An 18,341-nucleotide genomic window follows, 5' to 3' on the forward strand; every position below is an offset into this window, starting at 1 on the left:
CTTGGGCATTGTATCCCTTTGACAAGGAAAAAGGGACGGGAGACCTGCACCAACAGCAGGCACAGGGCGGTGTGGGCGGTGAGAGGGAGCTGAGTTCAAAGAAGCAACGCTATGTGGTTGGCTGTGCGTACACTGTGAGCAATCGGGACAGACGCTGTCTTTCAGTGACTTCAGTCTGCATTCCCCGGGTCTGTCTCTTTTGACTTTTGAAATAGCTTATAAAGGAACACCTTTATGAATCACTATATATATACACACACACACACACATATATACATATACACACATATATATACATACACACACACACACTTTTTTTTAATGGACTCTGGTGGGCCACTGAAATCTCGTTTCCTTGACAATGGTTCTATCTATCACTCTAGGTCAGAACAGGGCGTTAATGAACAAAATGGGTCTTTTCTTCATGACCTCCATGTAGGTCGTTACCTTTTTGTTTCCCCTTTATTACATTCAATATTTTATCCTTTTCCTTTAACACTATTTTTCTTTGGAAGAAATGTATTCTGAACAACCTGTTAACTTTGAACAGAATACTGTATCTTTAAAAAATGTACTGAAAGCCCATTTAACAAGTATGATAATCAGGATTCTTTGTCCAAAGGAAGACTCAGGCCCCCTGGTTCTGTAGTAACTAACGGCATCTCTGGCCTTACAGAATTCAAGTCATTCCGAGAGGCCATCACATGATCAGCAGCTCATTTCCTTTGCCCGCAGTCACACGGAAGACCACTGCATTGCAACACTTTACCCTACGGATATTTCCTCCAATAAGGCCTTTCCCACTGAAGGGGAAGCCTGGGACTCTGGGCTTCCTATATCAACTTTCCTATATGCTTATTAAGTATCCACAGGTTAAAAGTTTGTAAATAGTAAAACTCAGTATATTACCACTTTGCTCATTCGAAAGTTTTTTATTCACATGTATAAAGAAATTCTCTGTTTGAAATCCAGTCCTCTTCATTGGGAAATGAAACCTTTCGGGAATAGTTTGTAATGGTCATGATGTCTAACATAACATTTCATTAATAGTTGTTTTAAAATGGTACAAATAAACAGAATAAAATTATAGTCCCACTATCTGTATAAAGGTGGACTTTGTCAAGGGAAATGAGTAATAAGCATTTTGTTTTTCTCACAGGGTATTCAATTATGCTGAGCAATTAAGATGTACAGTCAACCCAAACTTTGATGTGCCAGGTGTAGGTAAAAATTTTTGCTCAAAGGTCAACTTTGTCTGTTTGTCCTCCGCCAGGCAATACTAAACACCCCTAACATTAAGTGTGACTACTTGGGCTGGTTTAGAAACTCCTTGACCTAACTATTTAAACCATCAATTAGAAGTAACCTTTCCTCTCCTTTTGAAAAAGATAGCATCAGCACAGGGACACCTGTGATTCTGAAACATGTAGATAATGACTGTAACATTACCTTAACATTAGGCAACACATATGGAATAAGATTCTCGGCGGGGGCAGAGGGAGTGGGAAAGGCTGCGAGGAAACTCTGGAGAACATGAGTGCTGCATGGGACCTTGGACAAATTACTGATTTTCTGGTTATTATTTTTTAGGTATATTTTATTGATTATGCCATTACAGTTCCACTTTTTCTCCCCTTTATCGCCCTCCACCCTGCACCCCCTCTCCCACCAGCATTCCCCCCTTTAGTTCATGCCCATGGGTCATGCATATAAGTTCTATGGCTTCTCCATTTCCTATACTATTCTTAACCTCCCCCTGTCTATTTTGTACCTACCATTTATGCTTATTCCCTATACCTTTCCCCCCCATTCTCCCCTCTTTCCCCTCCACTGATGACCCTCCACATGATCTCATTTCTGTGATTCTGTTCCTGTTCTAGTCGTTTGCTTGGTTTGTTTTTTTTAGGTTCGGTTGTTGATAGTTGTGGGTTTGTTGTACTTTTACTGTTTATAGTTTTGATCTTCTTTTTGTTAGATAAGTCCCTTTAACATTGCATATAAGGGCTTGGTGATGATGAACTCCTTTACCTTGACCTTATCTAGGAAGCACTGTATCTGCCCTTCCTTTCTAAATGAAAGCTTTGCTGAATAGAGCAATCTTGGGTGTAGGTCCTTGCCTTTTACAACTTTGAATTCACTATAAAAATGGGTATAGTTTCTAACTTGAAGGGATTCTTTGAGGATGACAGTGGGGCCTTAATGTGTGAGAGCAGTTATTTCAGCTTCCAACAGAGATGATGGTTAGAGGTTATTGCTAAATAACAGAAACTGGTCATGAAGTATCAAATCAGTCTGCTTTAAATGTATAACCATAGTAGGAATGCTGAAGATATCATTATAAATCCAAGACCTTCAGTCTCTCTGAGGTCTTGAACCACTCTGAATGGTGGGAAAAGTCGGGACAATAGCCATGGGCCAAAGTCTTGCATTTATAACTTCAACAAATTCAGGGACTTCTTAAAAGATCTTAAAGACCTTAAACAAAATCCCAAGTTAAAAAAAAAAATCAATGCTTTGTATCTAGACGTGCTTCTTTCTTAATAATATGCAGATACAAGGAAAAAAGAAAATCATCCTTCTGAGCTAAGAGGCTCGTAGTTCCCAGCACACAAAGCCCCGCCTCTCACACACAGGCAGCCAGAGTTCCAGCAACTTGCACTCCATGGAGGTGCTGGCAGCCTCTGCGGTGACTTCTGTCACCACAGGACACCCAGAAACCGTGTTTTCCTCCTCACCCTAGCAACTCTGTGAGCAACAAACCACAAGCGGCTTTAAAAGAAAAAAAAAAAGTTTAATTCTACTTTCCTAATAGGGATCTAACAAGGCAAATTCACTGATTATTTAAATTTGAAGAGCACACTTCTGATTTGTCATTATTTCATTTAATGACTGCAGGACCACCTCCTTCTTTCCTTATACTCTAACTGCTTTCAAAACATAAGCTACTGAATAAAAAACTGCCTGAATGAAATAACGTCAAAGTCTAAAACAAAACAACAAAAAACCTACAATATAAAAGAACTTCATCACAATTCCTGTTAACATGCACATATTAGAGCACCCAGGCAGCTTCTATATGTAGGCAATTAGTCTTATTCATTGCTTATTCATGCTAACTGCTTAATATGCATTGAATATATAATATATTCTGAAGTCCTAGACTAGCAATGAGAAGGAAGACAATTGAATATTAATTGCAAGCACCCAGCACAATGCCTGACACATCACAGATGTTTCACAAAAAAATCTGTTGGATAAACAAATTAATGAAGGACTAAATAAATGAATAAATAGCCAAGGAAAAATATGACTAAAAATTTAGACAATCCAGATTTCAAAATTTCTGTCATACTGACAAGTTAGAAATTCTAAGTTTTTAGTTAACTGAATGTGTCACTTAAGGGCATATTATCAAAGATGTTTTAAAAGGTGTCCAGGCCCTGGCTGGTGTAGTTCAGTGTACTAAGCACAGGCCTGTGAACCAAAGCATCACTGGTTTGGGTCCCAGTCAGGGCACATGCCTGGGTTGCAGGCCATATTCCCAGTATGGGGTGTGCTAGAGGCAACCACACATTGATATTTCACTTCCTCTCTTTCTCCCTCCCGTCCCCATCTCTCTAAAATAAATAAATAAAATCTTAAAATAAAATAAAATAAAATAAAAGGTGTCCAGCTTGCCATATAGATGAGGATGCTAAGAAGCTACACCCGGATTAAGGAGCTATATGTCCAAAATCGTAGTAGCCATTGCTTTGATTCCTAAATGTTGAAACAGAAACTCGTCTCAGACAAACGTGACAATATGAATCTAAGTTTAGGACAATAACAAAAAAAGAGCTGTTATTAAAAAAATGCACGTTTTCCACTATACAGTATTTCGCACCTAAAAAAAAAAATTCAAATACCAAATAGGAATGAAACTATAGGAACAAAGGTCCAGAATCAACACAAATATTTTTAGTTCAATTGTTAAAAACACGTCTCCCCAAACCCCAGACATTGAACGTAAACATAAATTATTAATAGTGTAAAAATAAAGTGTATCTAAATACTAAATATTGTTTGTTCACCAAATACAGCAAATTTTAAAAGGTTAACATTAGATGTATCCAGTTAGATGAATTTTGGATCCTAATTGCAAAAATTTATGTGTATGATGAGTCAGGAAGTGACAGACACTGTGCTTTCATATTTTCATTTTTTAATAAAAACATAATATGATCACTTATAAAAGTAATGTGAACAAAAATATGTATTCATTTCCTGACACACAAAGAAATCAGGATCCTTACTGTTTAACTGTATAAAACTTTTCTTCTTTAGGCTTCTTTGCTATAAAATATAATATCAGTTCTATTTTGCAAAATGTTGAGAAAAATATTAAACATCTACATTTCCCCAATTGCTGCCTGGACATTAGAGAGCAAGTTGTGGCTGAGATGAGAGTTAAGATACATCAAGAATTCCAGGTCAGTTAACAAATCCAGGCATATACTGTCGGGTTCACATATTCCTTCACATATATATTATTCAGATATCATAGGCCATATACAAGGATAGTTAAGAGCTTTTGTAAAATATACTGGAGTCATACAGCAAATATGACACTTGGGCTAGTTACTTAAACTATATTTGCCCCCTTACCATCTTTACAACCCCTCCAAAAAAAACCAAAACCCTATCTCAATAGAGTTTACAAAAGATGTTATGTATGTAAAACCTGCCACCAAGTAACAACTAGGTAGTAGCTTGTTACTTAGTAGCAGGTTCCCCAGGGGCACTGGGATTTCAACGGCCACATAAAGCATAGTATTATAAATGTCCTATCAATGAATGAAAAGTTTCCATTAATAAATATTGAATGACAGGATGGTTGTGGAGATAAACTACAAAATAAGGGTTCCAGTCATCTGGAACACATTCATTCTGCCAAATCAGGCATGATTTTAAGAATTTCATTCAAAGACACAGATTCAGGTGTGGCGGCCCCATAGCCGCAGTTGGTTAGCTCGAGGTCCTGATACACCAAGGTTGTGGAACAACAAATCGATGTCTCTCACTCTCTAAAAATCTACTTTAAAAAAAAAAACTGTTTTAATGCTAGACACGACTTTATACTCAGGTGTCATAAGGGTGAGTCATGCACTGCCAGTGAAAACTCGATATACTCTTTAAAGAACTGTATTATAAAGAGGCACCTTACCATGATTTAGGTGGAAGGGAGAAAAGAGTTGAAAGTCATATTTAAAAATATATATATAATCTCCTGTCCTACAAATCAATATCAACACAAGAACAAACCAATCTACATAGTACATTTTGTCTCCCTTTCTTAACAAGATACGGAATAGGGAAACATTAAGATAGGTTCCCTGGAGAGGGAACTCCAGGGTGATGGAAATGTCTCATGTCTTGCTTGGTATAGTAGTTACACGGTATATTCCCTGCCAAAACAAAAAATACTAAACACTTAAGAGACATTAAGTTTTATTATATAGTAATCACATCATCACATTAAAAATGTACTCCCTGCTTTGATGAATGTGAAGTGTATTAGAAGGAACATAAGCAATCTATAGTCATTATAAAATGAACAGAGTCTTATCACTTGCAAAACATTTTAAACAAGATACTCTTTTAACTTTCCAGCGATAGGTGATGCGAAATAAATTCTTTGAGGTCACAGACTACTAGAATTCCCCTTGTTCTCATTTGCTACAGCACCTAGGAATGGACATACATCTTTTAGCCACATTGCACCTGCTGTTCAACATTTGCCTTTGAGAACTGTCAGTGGAAAATCTACGTGTTTGTTTCATTGCTTGTCTTGTGTATGCTTGGAGGAAAAGAGCCTAGGAGGAAGTAGGACAGGCACTGGTCCTTTCCACTGGAAATCTATCACCCAGCTCTCAGCTCTAGGACTAAAATATGCATGGCCTTTTGGGACAAGTCGCTTAAGTATTCTGAGCCTGAAATAATCTCCTATCACGGGGCTGTCATGAGAACAAAGTGGAAGTACTTTGAAAAGTCAAAGCAATATATTATTCTAAAGTGCCATTTGGTTGATGTGTTACTGTAGCCGAGTCAAACCCCAGACTTAATCCTGGCATTTACATTCCTTAGGAAACTCCCATACCTATCTCCTTTGAACTACAATGAAACGTTCATTACAGTTCAGAACAGAAACAGGTAGGTTACACCCACTCTAAAAAAGAAAAAAAGGGTGGGGTGGGAAGGTGAAGTCGCTTCCACTGCCAAACTTCCAGAACTCATGGGCTCTAGGATTTGATCTTCCAAGACACCTGGTACGATCTAGTCGGTTTCAAAAGGGCAACACGGGACTCGGATGCAGTCTTCCTGTTCCTAATCTTGTCAACAAATCTGGAGGAAGTGAACTGCCCCCGCAGTGCCGAAAAATTGGCTCCTAAAAATCCCGCGGAGTGTTCGACAAGCGATCAGCCAGCGTTCACTGTATTCCTTCGCAGGTCTTTGGCACACACCTGAGATCGCGAGCATCCCAGGCACGCGTGGGAGCCAGGCCCGTGTTCAGGTCGTCCACCACCTCTCCCTCCCCCTGCCAGGCCAGGTACAGCGGCCTCCGGCCAGCACCCCAGTCCTGCTCGCCCATCCCCAGGGCAGCCAGCCTCACCAGCTGTTCCCGGCGGCGGGAGCTCCGATCGGTTGGCGCCCGGCGGCCCCGAACATTAACGACACTCGGGAGCCTGGCCTCGAGGCTCAGGCCCGAGGACAGACTCCAACCACCACCACACCAGCGACTTGCACAGAGCAGTTCAGCATTTTGAGCTGAGCTTCCGGAAGCAGACGGGAGGCGGAAACCGGAAGTCGGGAGCAACCATCCGTCCTCCTACCCCCCTCCCTTATGCGTTCCCCGCCTTTGCTCTCCTGTTTTTACGCACAGAGGCAAATAAAGTCAACTTGGTTTCCTACTTCACATTTATTAATTTTTTCAAATAGCCTGTAAGTTAAAACAGGGCGTAAAAACGTGGGATAGACTAAAAGTGGAACCCTCTCCGGGAATCTGCCTTTTGGTTTGGCCCGGTTGCCTTGGAGACCGGTAGCAACACCCGTAGTAAAGCTGAGGCGGCGAGGCTATGGCCACGCTGGCCCGGCTGCAGGCGCGGTCCACGGCTTTAGCGCAGCAGTACTACTTTAGGAACAGGTAAGTCACCAGTGCGCGGGTTGTTCAGAGACCTGACTTGACTTGAGGCAGTTGTTCCTCGGCAGGAGTCTCGTAATAACAGATTTCCTCACCCAATAATTACAAATCTCCCCATTCATTTGTGGCTGCAAACAACCACAAGTTTAAAAGTAGTATTAGCATACAGGGGATTTTATACATTATGGGGGGAGGGGCATACATATCAGCCTGAGATGATTTAAGTAAAAGCCCAGCACAGATAAAGTTGTAAAATGAAGTGCTCTTCTTTGACATCATCACTCCGCAATTTGCTTAAAGTTTAGTAGGCTGATTGGGGTCACCCTAGCCCCTTATCTGGGTGAGCTAGTGTGTCCTCCATACACCTGTGAATACGTGCCTCCACTATTGCACCATTGAACTCTGTTCTATGACTCATCTGTGTCCCTGAATTGACACTATCTAACCTTTTCGGGATAATCAGCATCGGTATATTAATTAGTAGAAGAAGGCTGAGGAAGGTACTAGCTTTCTTGTACTTCTCCCCACATCCGAACTTCTCTCTCAGGAAGGGGCTCTTTCATTTTAACCAAGGCCTGCTGGAAGCCCCGCCCCAGGAAGTTTTCCAACTCAAGAGATATGCCGAAACAGTGAAGTAGACGGAGGGAGAAGGAAGTGGCACCATGGACCAATGGAAAATAAGACACTAAGACAAGATCTTCCCGAGCCGTTCTTATTCTAGAATTTACCTCACCTACTACATTCTTAGCGTTAGCTGCGGGTACCTCTCATACAGCACTTAATCGCAATTCAGTTGTACATTCTGCTGTGAGGTAACATCTCTGGTCCCTCTTAACCTACAAGCAGAGAGTCATTTTTTGGCCATCTTTTCCGTCTCCCATGTCTTTCCTGGTTCCTGACGCATGCTAGCTGCACAATAATCATTTCTCTAATAAGTGAATCTTTCGATCACTCCACAGTCCTGGTTTAAGTAAACATATGAAAAAATATGTTTAAACAACCACAAGTTTAAAGTAGTATTAGCATACAGGGGGGTTTATGCCCTGTTTAAACAACCACAAATTTAAAGTAGTATTAGCATACAGGGGGGGTTATACATTATGAGGGGAGGGGCATAGATATCAGCCTGAGATGATTTAAATAAAAATAAATTTTTTAATTTTTAAAATAAAATTTACCTATTTATCATCTATAATTATTTTTGTTACTTTATTTAATGAAAATTTAAAATTACCTATTTTATATAGGTAAAAATAAAAATTAATTTTTTATTTAAAAATTAAAAGTTACCTATTTATTATCTAAAATAAAAATTAAAATGACCTATTTATTATCTATAATTATTTTTTGTTACTTTATTTAATGACTTCCAGAGTCATTCGACTGAGGAAAATGAGGTTTAGAAAGTGAGTTGCGTGCCAAACCCAGATCTCGTGCAGGTTGATGCTTCGCAGTCCACAGCTTATGTTTGGGGTAGAGGGCCTCCAGATCAAGTCTCTGCCTGGGAGTACATTCATTTGCAGCATGTTCCAGCCTCATCCTGGAATCCATAATCTCCATAAACTTAGTCAATTTGTCTCTAACTCCAATATAAGCAACAGTTCCTGATGGCGTTCCGGGTCTAATTAGACAAGTCATCCAATGGGACAGTCATCTCAGTCTTATTCTCCTGCATAAATGACAGCTTAGTGGATAGGCATGAGTCCCATCCTCTGATTCTAATTAACTGCTGATTTTTCTATTTCTCGTGGTACTCAATTCTGGCTAGCAAAACTTAGCCTTCTGCCATGTATTCAGGGATGATTTTTGTCCATACACTGTGTTCTGTGTAATTACCTGCCATTTTTTAAAGCGGGTCATTTGAAGCCGTGTTTGCATCCTTTTCACCCAGTGAAGGAGGCTCTGCCCCTCCTGCTGAACCTGCTCACCAATGTGAATTCTTTTCCCATCACGCTTGGGTTCTGCTTCCCCATGCTGGCTGCCCTTCCCCGAGGGACCTCTCCCAGGCTCTTCTGGACACCCTAGGGCCAGGCCTTCTCCCCATGGGAACACTCTCCTTTCTGTGACGTTCTCCCCACAGGTGGTGACCCACCTTGGCCACCACAAGCTCCGCCGCCCATGCTGTGTACTGCGGCCCCTCCCCACACACCCCCAGCACCAATTCCCTGCTGTCCTTGCCTACATGCTGCTTTCTTTAGGACTTCATTGTTCGGGAAATACAGTGAAGAGAAGCAAAAAGGAAAAAGTAGAAAAACAAATAATAGAGCAATTTTAAAATACACTGTAAACATATTTTTGCTCATTATCCATTGAGCTGTGAAATAATAATAATGCGGGTTATTAAGGAAAAAAAAACATGGCTTCTAACTTCCAAAATGGAGTCCTATTCCTCATCATCAAGTATTGCCCTTTTATTCTGCATGGGGTGATAATCAGAACACAAAATATCAATTAAGTGTATTTTCTGCCTTTAAGGGGGTTGGTATCCTTGAGACCTAGTAGTGAAATGATACTCAGAAAATAATAATTCCACACATCAATGTATCTTATAATACAGGGCAGCTAACATTGGAATTTTATTCTGGGTGCCTAAAACACAAGATATGATAAAGAGAAGGAAGAACTGTTGGGTTTTTAATCTAGTATTTATTCAGTTGCTAATACAGATAGGTCAGCAAAACTACAATATGTTAATGTGTAAAATGCATCACTTGCATATCAGTGAAAAGATATTTAACCACACATTATTTTCATTTTCTGTATATTGTCAGTTAATTTTTGGCTACTAATGACATACATGAATACAGCGTTATTCAGGGTTATAGAACTTATTTCTAGTTGAAGATGATGTGACTGGAAACTTCCAGCTTTTTCTTGATGTTTTATTACATTCCTGGTAATACTTTGGGTCTTTCATCATTAATAATTCATTTAGTATTCATTGTAATAATACTGATCATAATAAATTTATTTCAAATTCGCATAGATGTCATATTTTATTCACTGCTATAGGATTTTCATTGTAATTTGGAACTAATTAATATACCATTAAAATAAAGTGTTACCCACATTTTTCATTTTAAACATAAAATGTCTAGCAGTTCATGACATATTGTAGGAATGTTCAGCATCCCAGCGGTAATTCAAGTATCTGTAAATTTCATTTTTAAGCAGCTAAAAAAAAGGGGGCAACAGATAAATGTGCATAGAAGTCAAATTTCAGCACATAAGTTAAAACTTAGCAGTAAGTTAACTATGAATTACTTTTTAATGTTTCCCTTTAAAGTGTATAGTTCTGACAAGTATAGTACAATATGCATGCTTGTATTTTATACATTATTATTTATCACTTCAAAATGAGACAATTTAATTTCATTCTTGGTTATGTATTATATGTTAGCATTATTACCAGGAGAGATTAAAAAATGTAAACTCAAAGCAGATAATTCCATTACTTATCTTTTGCATGTCTAAGGGCAATTATAAGTAAAGGGTAAATTCAAGGTATACATTAGTTCAGAATAATATCAGTTGCACCTGTATACATTCTTCATATTTTTTCTTCCCCTTTTGTAAAGGTAGTCAGTTGATTATTGGTGGGAAAGAAGAGGCAGACATGCTCAGTAATTTAAATAGAGTATATTAAGAAGGAAAACAGATCTAATATAATATTAAATGTTAACGGTAAAAAATGGGTTAAATAACCACAAGAAGTCGTTTTACCCCATTATCATGGTTTTCACTTCTCATCAGCCTTATTGAATGAAATCACACATTCTTTCTTTATCTTCATCATACTCTTCTTTGAATCGCTGGCTCTGCTGGACAGTGTGTTGCTGTATCTTTTCTATTTTTGCCCCAAATGATATTTTGTTTCCTGTGCGATCGCATCTTACTACTGGCGAGGATAATGTTTTAAAGAAGAAATGACCAATTGCCTCTCACCCCACCGCCCCTTGGGACACTGACATCTCCGTGACTTCTTCATGGCTTGTGATGCTACTCATTCACAAGCTCCTGCTAGTTTCTCACTTACGTCTGGGACACTGCAGAGAACTGCTCTCTTACAATTGGGCCTCCTCTCCCCTAAATACAGCCACATGTAATACACACGTTAGTACAAAATCAGGCTTTTTCTGTGTATGCATTCCCATATACATACATTTAAAATTATTTTACAAACATGGACACTTAAAATACTGTACTATAATATCTTTTTTCCACACCACAACATGTTATGTCTCTCTGTTTAAAAACATGTTGACCTTCTTAATTTTTTGTAAGGATGGGGAGTCAGGGTAGGCTCCCTGGAGGAAAGGACTCGAAACATGGAATACCTAAGATGTTTCAGAATACCTCTGTCTCCCACATGGAATACCTAAGATGAGTCCAGAGCCCTCTTAGGAGGCTCAGTTGGTTGGAGCATCCTCCCTCCCATACACCAAAAGGTTGTGGGTTCAATCCCCAGTCAGGGCACATAACTAAGTTGCAGGTTCAATCCACGGTCAGGGTTCATATATGAGGCAATCACTTGATGTTTCTCTCCCTTCCTCCTTTAACTGAAATGGACTTTCTGAGAATTCTATCTAGAACTGGCACTCTGTGATAGGTTTATTTTACTTAGAGGCAATTCATTGAACTGATGCATTGAATGAAATGTGTAAGATTTTAATGTTGCGTGATGTAGTGGTATTTAAATAGTAAATTCAAATAGTTCGTAAATTCAAAATTTACGAACTATTTGAAGAAATAGTAAATTCAAAAAATGACAATCTAGCACAGTACTGTTTTATTTCCTTATAACATCACTTGGAAATTAATTAGTTGCAAAATAAGTGATTATAAAAATAAAAAAAGTAAAGCTGTTGAAAGCACATGGCCCCTCAGAGAAAGGTTAATTTTTGAAACATAGCTCATGATTTCTGCATGCTTTTTTCTATTTAGTATTTTAACTTTATTTAAAATGATGTTTGCATGACAATGATCATTTTGGAAGAAATTATAAAGATCAAGTTCAACAGATGGATTTGCTTCAGAATTATATTCATCAGTAATGAAAGGCTTTCACTAATGAAATACTGTAATTTTTTTTAAGTGTTGTGGATGCATTTAGGAAAAAGGAGAACGACGCAGCCGTCAAAATCCAGAGCTGGTTTCGAGGATGTCGAGTTCGGGCCTATATCAGGTATACTGATTTTGTCCCGGAACACTCAGATACTCATAAAAATAAATTCCTTACAAAATGCAATTCAGGCATGTAGGCTCATTTCCCATCATCTTTTATGTTACTTGTAATGAAGTTCATAAATTATATGATAGTCTTTTTAAAATATCACCTTTTTGGGTCATCTTTTCTTACATATCAAAAAACTAAATTATATTCACCAGTTCTCAACTTTGAACAATTCTCTTAATATTATAAACATAGCTGATAAAATTCTTCTCTTCAAATTCGATAGGATGTGACAGATCACTGGATTGTATTTATAGCAGTTAATGCATTGACTGGTAAGAAGAAAAAAGGAAGCTATTCCAATTTTTTACAACAATTTGGTAGATAAACGCTGATATCAGAATGATGCTATTACTATTGCCAAGAGATTGAAGTTGATTCCTGACAGTTCCACTGTTTAGTCAGTGCTCAAACTTTCCTTCAGTTTGCCTTTAATTCTAAACAAATATTTTCCTAGATAATATGGAGGAAGACTATGCCCCATCGGTAATAATTCAGAATGTGGGCAGTGGATTATACTATATATGGCCTTTCATTATTAGCTACAAGGAACCAGACATGCAAATGAGGGTGTGAAGGTTTCTCCTTTGTTCACAATAAACTAGGAGCTTGGCAGCCAAGAGAGTCTTTTTGAATTCCGCAGGCTGGGTAATATAAGGAAGGGACAAGGAGGGAACTATTCTTTGTCCTCAAGAATTATCTCTAAATTCTTTTTTTTTTAACAATCTTTTTTTAAATTTTTTTATTAATTATGCTGTTACAGTTGTTCTATTCTCCCCTTCATTCCCCTCTACCCTACCCCCCCATCCCCACCGTTACCCCCCCTTTAGTTTATGACCATGTGTCTCAAGTCCTTTAGATTCTATATTTCCCATGCTATTCTTGCCCCCCCCATCTATTTTCTATCTACTGTCTATGCTACTTATTTTCTGTACCTTCTACCCCCTTCTCCTCCTCCCACTCCCCTGTTGCTAACCCTCCTTGAGACCCTCCTTCATTTCTATGTTTCCACTCCTGATCTAGCTGTCCTTTTAGTTTGCTTTTGTTTTAGGTGTGGTTGTTAATAACTGTGAGTTTGCTGTCCTTATAGTGGTTCACATCAACAGTGCCTGGCTTATTTCTGAACACATCACAGTGACCTATCCTAGAATCTTTTTATTTATTTTATATTTTAAAATATATTTTATTGATGATGCCATTACAGTTGTCCTATTTCCCCCTTCATTCCCCTCCACCCTGCACACCCCCTCCCCTACCATTCCCCCGCCTTTAGTTTATGTGCATGTGTCTCAAGTTCTTTAGATTCTATATTTCCCATACTGTTCTTACCCTCCCACTATTTTCTACCTACCATCTATGCTACTTATTTTCTGTACCTTCTCCCCCCTTCTCCTTCTCCCACTCCCCTGTTGCTAACCCTCCATGAGATCTTCATTTCTATGGTTCTGCTCCTGATCTAGCTGTCCTCTTAGTTTGCTTTTGTTTTAGGTGTGGTTGTTAATAACTGTGAGTTTGCTGTCCTTTCACTGTTCATATTTTTTATCTTCTTTTTCTTAGATAAGTTCCTTTATATATAAGGGCTTGGTGATGATGAACTCCTTGAATTTGATCTTATCTAAGAAGCACTTTATCTGCCCTTCCATTCTAAATGAAAGCTTTGCTGGATAGAGCAATCTTGGATGTAGGTCCTTGGATTTCATAACTTGGAATACTTCTTTCCAGCCCCTTCTTGCCTGTAAGGTCTCTTTTGAGAAATCAGCTGACAGTCTGATGGGAACTCCTTTGTAGGTGACTATCCCCTTATCTATTCTCTTCCTGCTTCTAGGATTCTCTCCTTCATTTTAATCTTGGCTAATGTAATTATGATGTGCCTTGATGTGTTCCTTCTTGGGTCCAACTTCTTTGGGACTCTCTGAGCTTCCTCGATTTCCTGGAAGTCTATTTCCTTTGCCAGATTGGGGAAGTTCTCCTTTATTATTTGTTCAAGTACGTTTTCCACTTGTCACTCTTCCTCTTCCCCTTCTGGTACCCCTATAATTCAGATGTTGGAATGTTTAAAGATGTCCTGTAGGTTCCTAAGCTTCTCCTCATTTTTTTTGAATTCTTATTTCTTCATCCTTTTCTGTTTGGTCATTTTTTTCTTCCTTCTGGTCCAGTCCCTTGATTTGAGTCCCAGTTTCCTTTCCATCACTATTGGTTTCCCTCATTTCAATTAGTTTAGCCTTCATTTGTTCCTCTAATTTGTGACTAAAATCAACCAGTTCTGTGAGCATCCTGATCACCAGTGTTTTGAACTGTGCATCTGATAGGCTGGTTATTTCTTGATTGCTTAGAAGTATTGGCTCTGGGGCTTTGAGCTGTTCTTCTTGAGCCATAATGTTTTAGTCTGTTTGCACCTGTTACTTATCAGGGGCGGAGCCTCAGGTGTTCACCAGGGCGGGACAACCCAGGTCACTGGGTTGGGGCACTGTATGTGGGGGTGAGAGGGGCAATAGCGGTCCCCTCTGCTGCTTCCCGCTGCTGGGGCCTGTGTGGTCTGTCTCACTGCTCGCTCCTTCGCCTGGTTTATCTGCACGGGAATGTGTGACCACGGTCAGCCTGCCGCCTTGCGCCCTCACTGGGTCTGCCCGTGGCAACCCCACACCTGGGATCTGCCAAATGCCTCCCGTGCACCTGAGTCAGTCTGGCCGAGTTTCCCTGCGCAATCCCACTTTGCCAATCGCTGGCTCCGCCCACTTACCAGTCTGGCTGAACGGTTCATTGTTGTCGGCCTTCCTTATAGTTCAATTTTCTGTGTTTTGGTTGTGTTTTTTTTTTTTTACTAAAACGTTATTGTCTTTAAACTTGGTTGTGCAAGGAGGCACAGTGTTTCCACCTACGCCTCCATCTTGGCCGGAAGTCCCTACCTTAGAGTCTTAACAGCGAAAAATATTTTAGGGAGTAAGTATTGAAGAATAATTGAAAACTTTTAAAAACTTTAATCAAAAGCCCCAAGGAAATACTAAATAGTTATCTATGCCTTTTTCCTGCTTCTAGGAATTATGAATTACACAATGATAACGCCCCACTTTTTGAAAGTATACATCAATTTGGCTTTGAAGTTTCTTTTTTGAATTGCAGGAAGGTATAGTGTAAGCAAATTTTCAGAGATAGTTTTGTTTCAGTGAATGTGTACTAACAAGCGTATTTTTCACTCAGGTATTTACACAGAATAGCAACCACTGTTCAGAAATGGTGGCGAGGTTACTTAGGAAGACAACATTGTCAACTCATTGTAGAGGTAAATATTACATAATTTATATGTATTAGCATTAAAATGATTCAACATGCCATAACTTATTCACTTCAGCCATATTTATAGGTAATTTTAAAGTTATTTATGGTAAGTTTATAAGAATAAAACTGGATTTATTTTTAGTATGTGATCTTTTTGGAGAGGTGTTTTCTGATTTTTTCCATAGAGAACCAATGACTGATTTCTTTGCACCCAAACTGTACCCAGAGGTTTTAGTTTTGTTAAAATACCTTTCACAGTATATGCATTTATATGTACTCAGTCATTGATGGTTTTCTCTACTTTCTAGATGGTAAGTAGACACTGTAGCCTGTGCATTTTTGGATCACCAGCATTTAGGCTAATTCATGACCAATGCCATAGCACAGTCAATAATTATGAGTTAAATTGAAGTGCCCCAAATTAATTCTACAGAACCTAAAAATATGAGTTTTCCTCTGTGCTGTTTACCATTCTCTATTATTGACTGTTGGAATATTTTAAAGATTTGCCTTAAGAAATATAGCATTTAAGTCTATCTATAACCACTGATAGACTTGCAGAACCATACAGTAGCATGCCAACTAATAGCTAGGTTGAGTTTTAGGAAATTAAGAAAGAAAAGGTAATTTTCTTGATACAACATGGAAAGGCTTCTAATCAGTGGCCCACTTCATTAATCTCCTGAGTTGTTTCTATTTTCTAATCTAATAGTTTGAATTTGTTCTCCATCTCTTCTTGATTAGTTGCATCGAAGTGAAATTAAAATATATAGAGAGGGTAAAGAAAAACAGAAGTCCATAATTAATTGATAAGAGTTCCCCTTTAGAGAGACAATTTTTAAAACATATCACTAAAGTACAGGGACTACTTAGAGGAAGATTCTAGTATCTTAGATTTAATTAAATAAATAGAGAATTCAAACAATAATGCTGGCAAATGTACTCCCCCTGATATGTTCCTTTATTCAGGTACATGGTACAACCAATTAACCAGAAATCTAAGCCGGAGAATCGCTCACTGTAGACTTTCCCACCTCCTTTTCCCTGAATTCTGTGTCCTATAGGTCATGAAATCCTCTCCACTTTTCCCACAAAAGTCTCTTGATTCCAATCTGAACTTCATCATTTTGTTCCCGTGCCTGTGGCCGTGCTCCTCACCGTAGCCTAGTGCATCAAGTTCACCCTCTCCAGCGTGGCAGGTCTGGTTCTTCATGGTCTCGTACTGCTTCTTACTTCTCGGTGCACCTGTGTAAATACACTTCGGACACGTGAAGCTGTCCAGTCCACGCATCGTTCTGCAGGATTCCTGCAGATGCTGTTTACTCTGCCTGGAATGTCCTTCTCTCCTCCGACATGCTGCCTATTGGTCTGAATCCCTGCTTATCATTAAAGACTTTCCTTAAGCCTGAGCCTACCCTGATCTCCTGAAGCTGAGCAGGATGGGAGGCTTGGTTCCTTCTGGAATCCACATTGGTGCACCACATTCTTTATTTGCCTCCCTCGTCTGAATGGCAGAGATTGTCCTCTTTATTACTGTGTCTCAGACGCTTCACAGTGAACGTTGCACAGACAGCCCGCAGACATTTTTGCTACCCGGATCAAGAGATGATTCACAGGGACGTAAGTTGGAAGAGTTTTGCTACGGTCAACATAGCTGGTGATTGGTATCAACATGCATTACAAGTACTCACCTCCACTTTCTCATAAAACAGTGATTCATCCCCAACCCATTGACTCTGGGCTCAGCAGTATATTGTGGACAATGGGACAGGTGTTACCTGCAAGGGGAGGCTGGAAGTGGCTTTTTCTCTCCCTTTCCTGAGCTGAGATGAACAGACCAGCAGAGCCTAGTAACAAGGGAACTCAGCCCACTGTCGTGTGAGGGAGACAGAAACTTTTTGTTCTGTAAGCCACTGAGGCAGCTGCATCTTTGTCTCAGCAAAGCTGGTGAGTGGTTACAGACAGCGACAGAACAGGTGGAGATTATACTGGGAAGGGTGAGTTTAGCGAAGCTTGCAAGATGTTGTGAGATCTGAGTCTGTGGTGATGCTAGGACACCTCCGTGTGGTGGCATCCAGTAAGGAGATTTCGCTCTCTCTGCAGAGTGGCTGGAACGCCGTAATGGGCATCCAACGGCTGCTCATGAAAGGGAACTGTTGAAAAGGAGCTTAGACGAAGGGTCACAGCTGGAGACAGAGGTTGTGGAGCCATCCTTACAAGACGACAGGATTTGCTACCCGATGGAGAAAGTAGCCAAGCAGTGAGGCAGGGGGCCAGGAATGGAGGCTTGTGCCATGCTCGCAGTAGGACTTAGACAGAAGAAAGGGAGTTACAGGGAGATGATCAAATGCAAGGCAGAGACACAGTGTCACAGGAAGCAGAGGAGAACACCGATGGACAAGGCATTGTCAGCGGTCTGAGATGTGGCAGGGATCCAACAGAGAGTGGACTGGGAGGAGACAGAAGTCCTGGGATCTCTCGAGACAGGTTCTGCATTTGTAGACAGCTTCCCTTTAAGTTCCACCACCCCTGAATATTTCCATCCAGCTTTTACGCAACTTTCACAGTGACACCAGCTAGCTTAGCCAGCCCTGATGTGGCTCTCGGTCTCCAGGACAGTGCCCCCGTTGACCCCAGGAATAGCAGCATTCCAGT

General features: G+C 39.7%; 2 protein-coding genes across 5 annotated transcripts in view; one reads left to right on the top strand and one right to left on the bottom strand.

Moving 5' to 3' along the window:
- The window catches only part of GPATCH2 (G-patch domain containing 2), a 122,875-nt gene extending 116,061 nt beyond the window's left edge, over positions 1-6,814 (bottom strand). For both annotated transcript variants that reach the window (XM_037140640.2, XM_037140642.2), the window contains exon 1: positions 6,650-6,814. In XM_037140640.2, the coding sequence (XP_036996535.2) occupies positions 6,650-6,705 (56 nt within the window). In that variant the 5' untranslated portion in view covers positions 6,706-6,814. The remainder of the gene's footprint in view (positions 1-6,649) is intronic.
- Positions 1-18,341, top strand: part of SPATA17 (spermatogenesis associated 17) — a 189,323-nt gene that overhangs the window by 83,324 nt on the left and 87,658 nt on the right. For 2 of the 3 annotated variants that reach the window (XM_053667293.1, XM_037140645.2), the window contains exons 1-3: positions 7,113-7,180; positions 12,273-12,362; positions 15,609-15,690. In XM_053667293.1, the coding sequence (XP_053523268.1) occupies positions 7,113-7,180; positions 12,273-12,362; positions 15,609-15,690 (240 nt within the window). Of the gene's footprint in view, positions 1-7,112; positions 7,181-12,272; positions 12,363-15,608; positions 15,691-18,341 lie in introns of those variants that run through there. The other variant, XM_037140644.2, reaches the window with a different exon arrangement.

This window comes from Artibeus jamaicensis, unplaced genomic scaffold (assembly GCF_021234435.1).
Source record: "Artibeus jamaicensis isolate MK-2021 breed Jamaican fruit bat unplaced genomic scaffold, CSHL_Jam_final contig_467, whole genome shotgun sequence".
In the NCBI taxonomy this organism is placed as follows: Eukaryota; Metazoa; Chordata; class Mammalia; order Chiroptera; family Phyllostomidae; genus Artibeus; species Artibeus jamaicensis.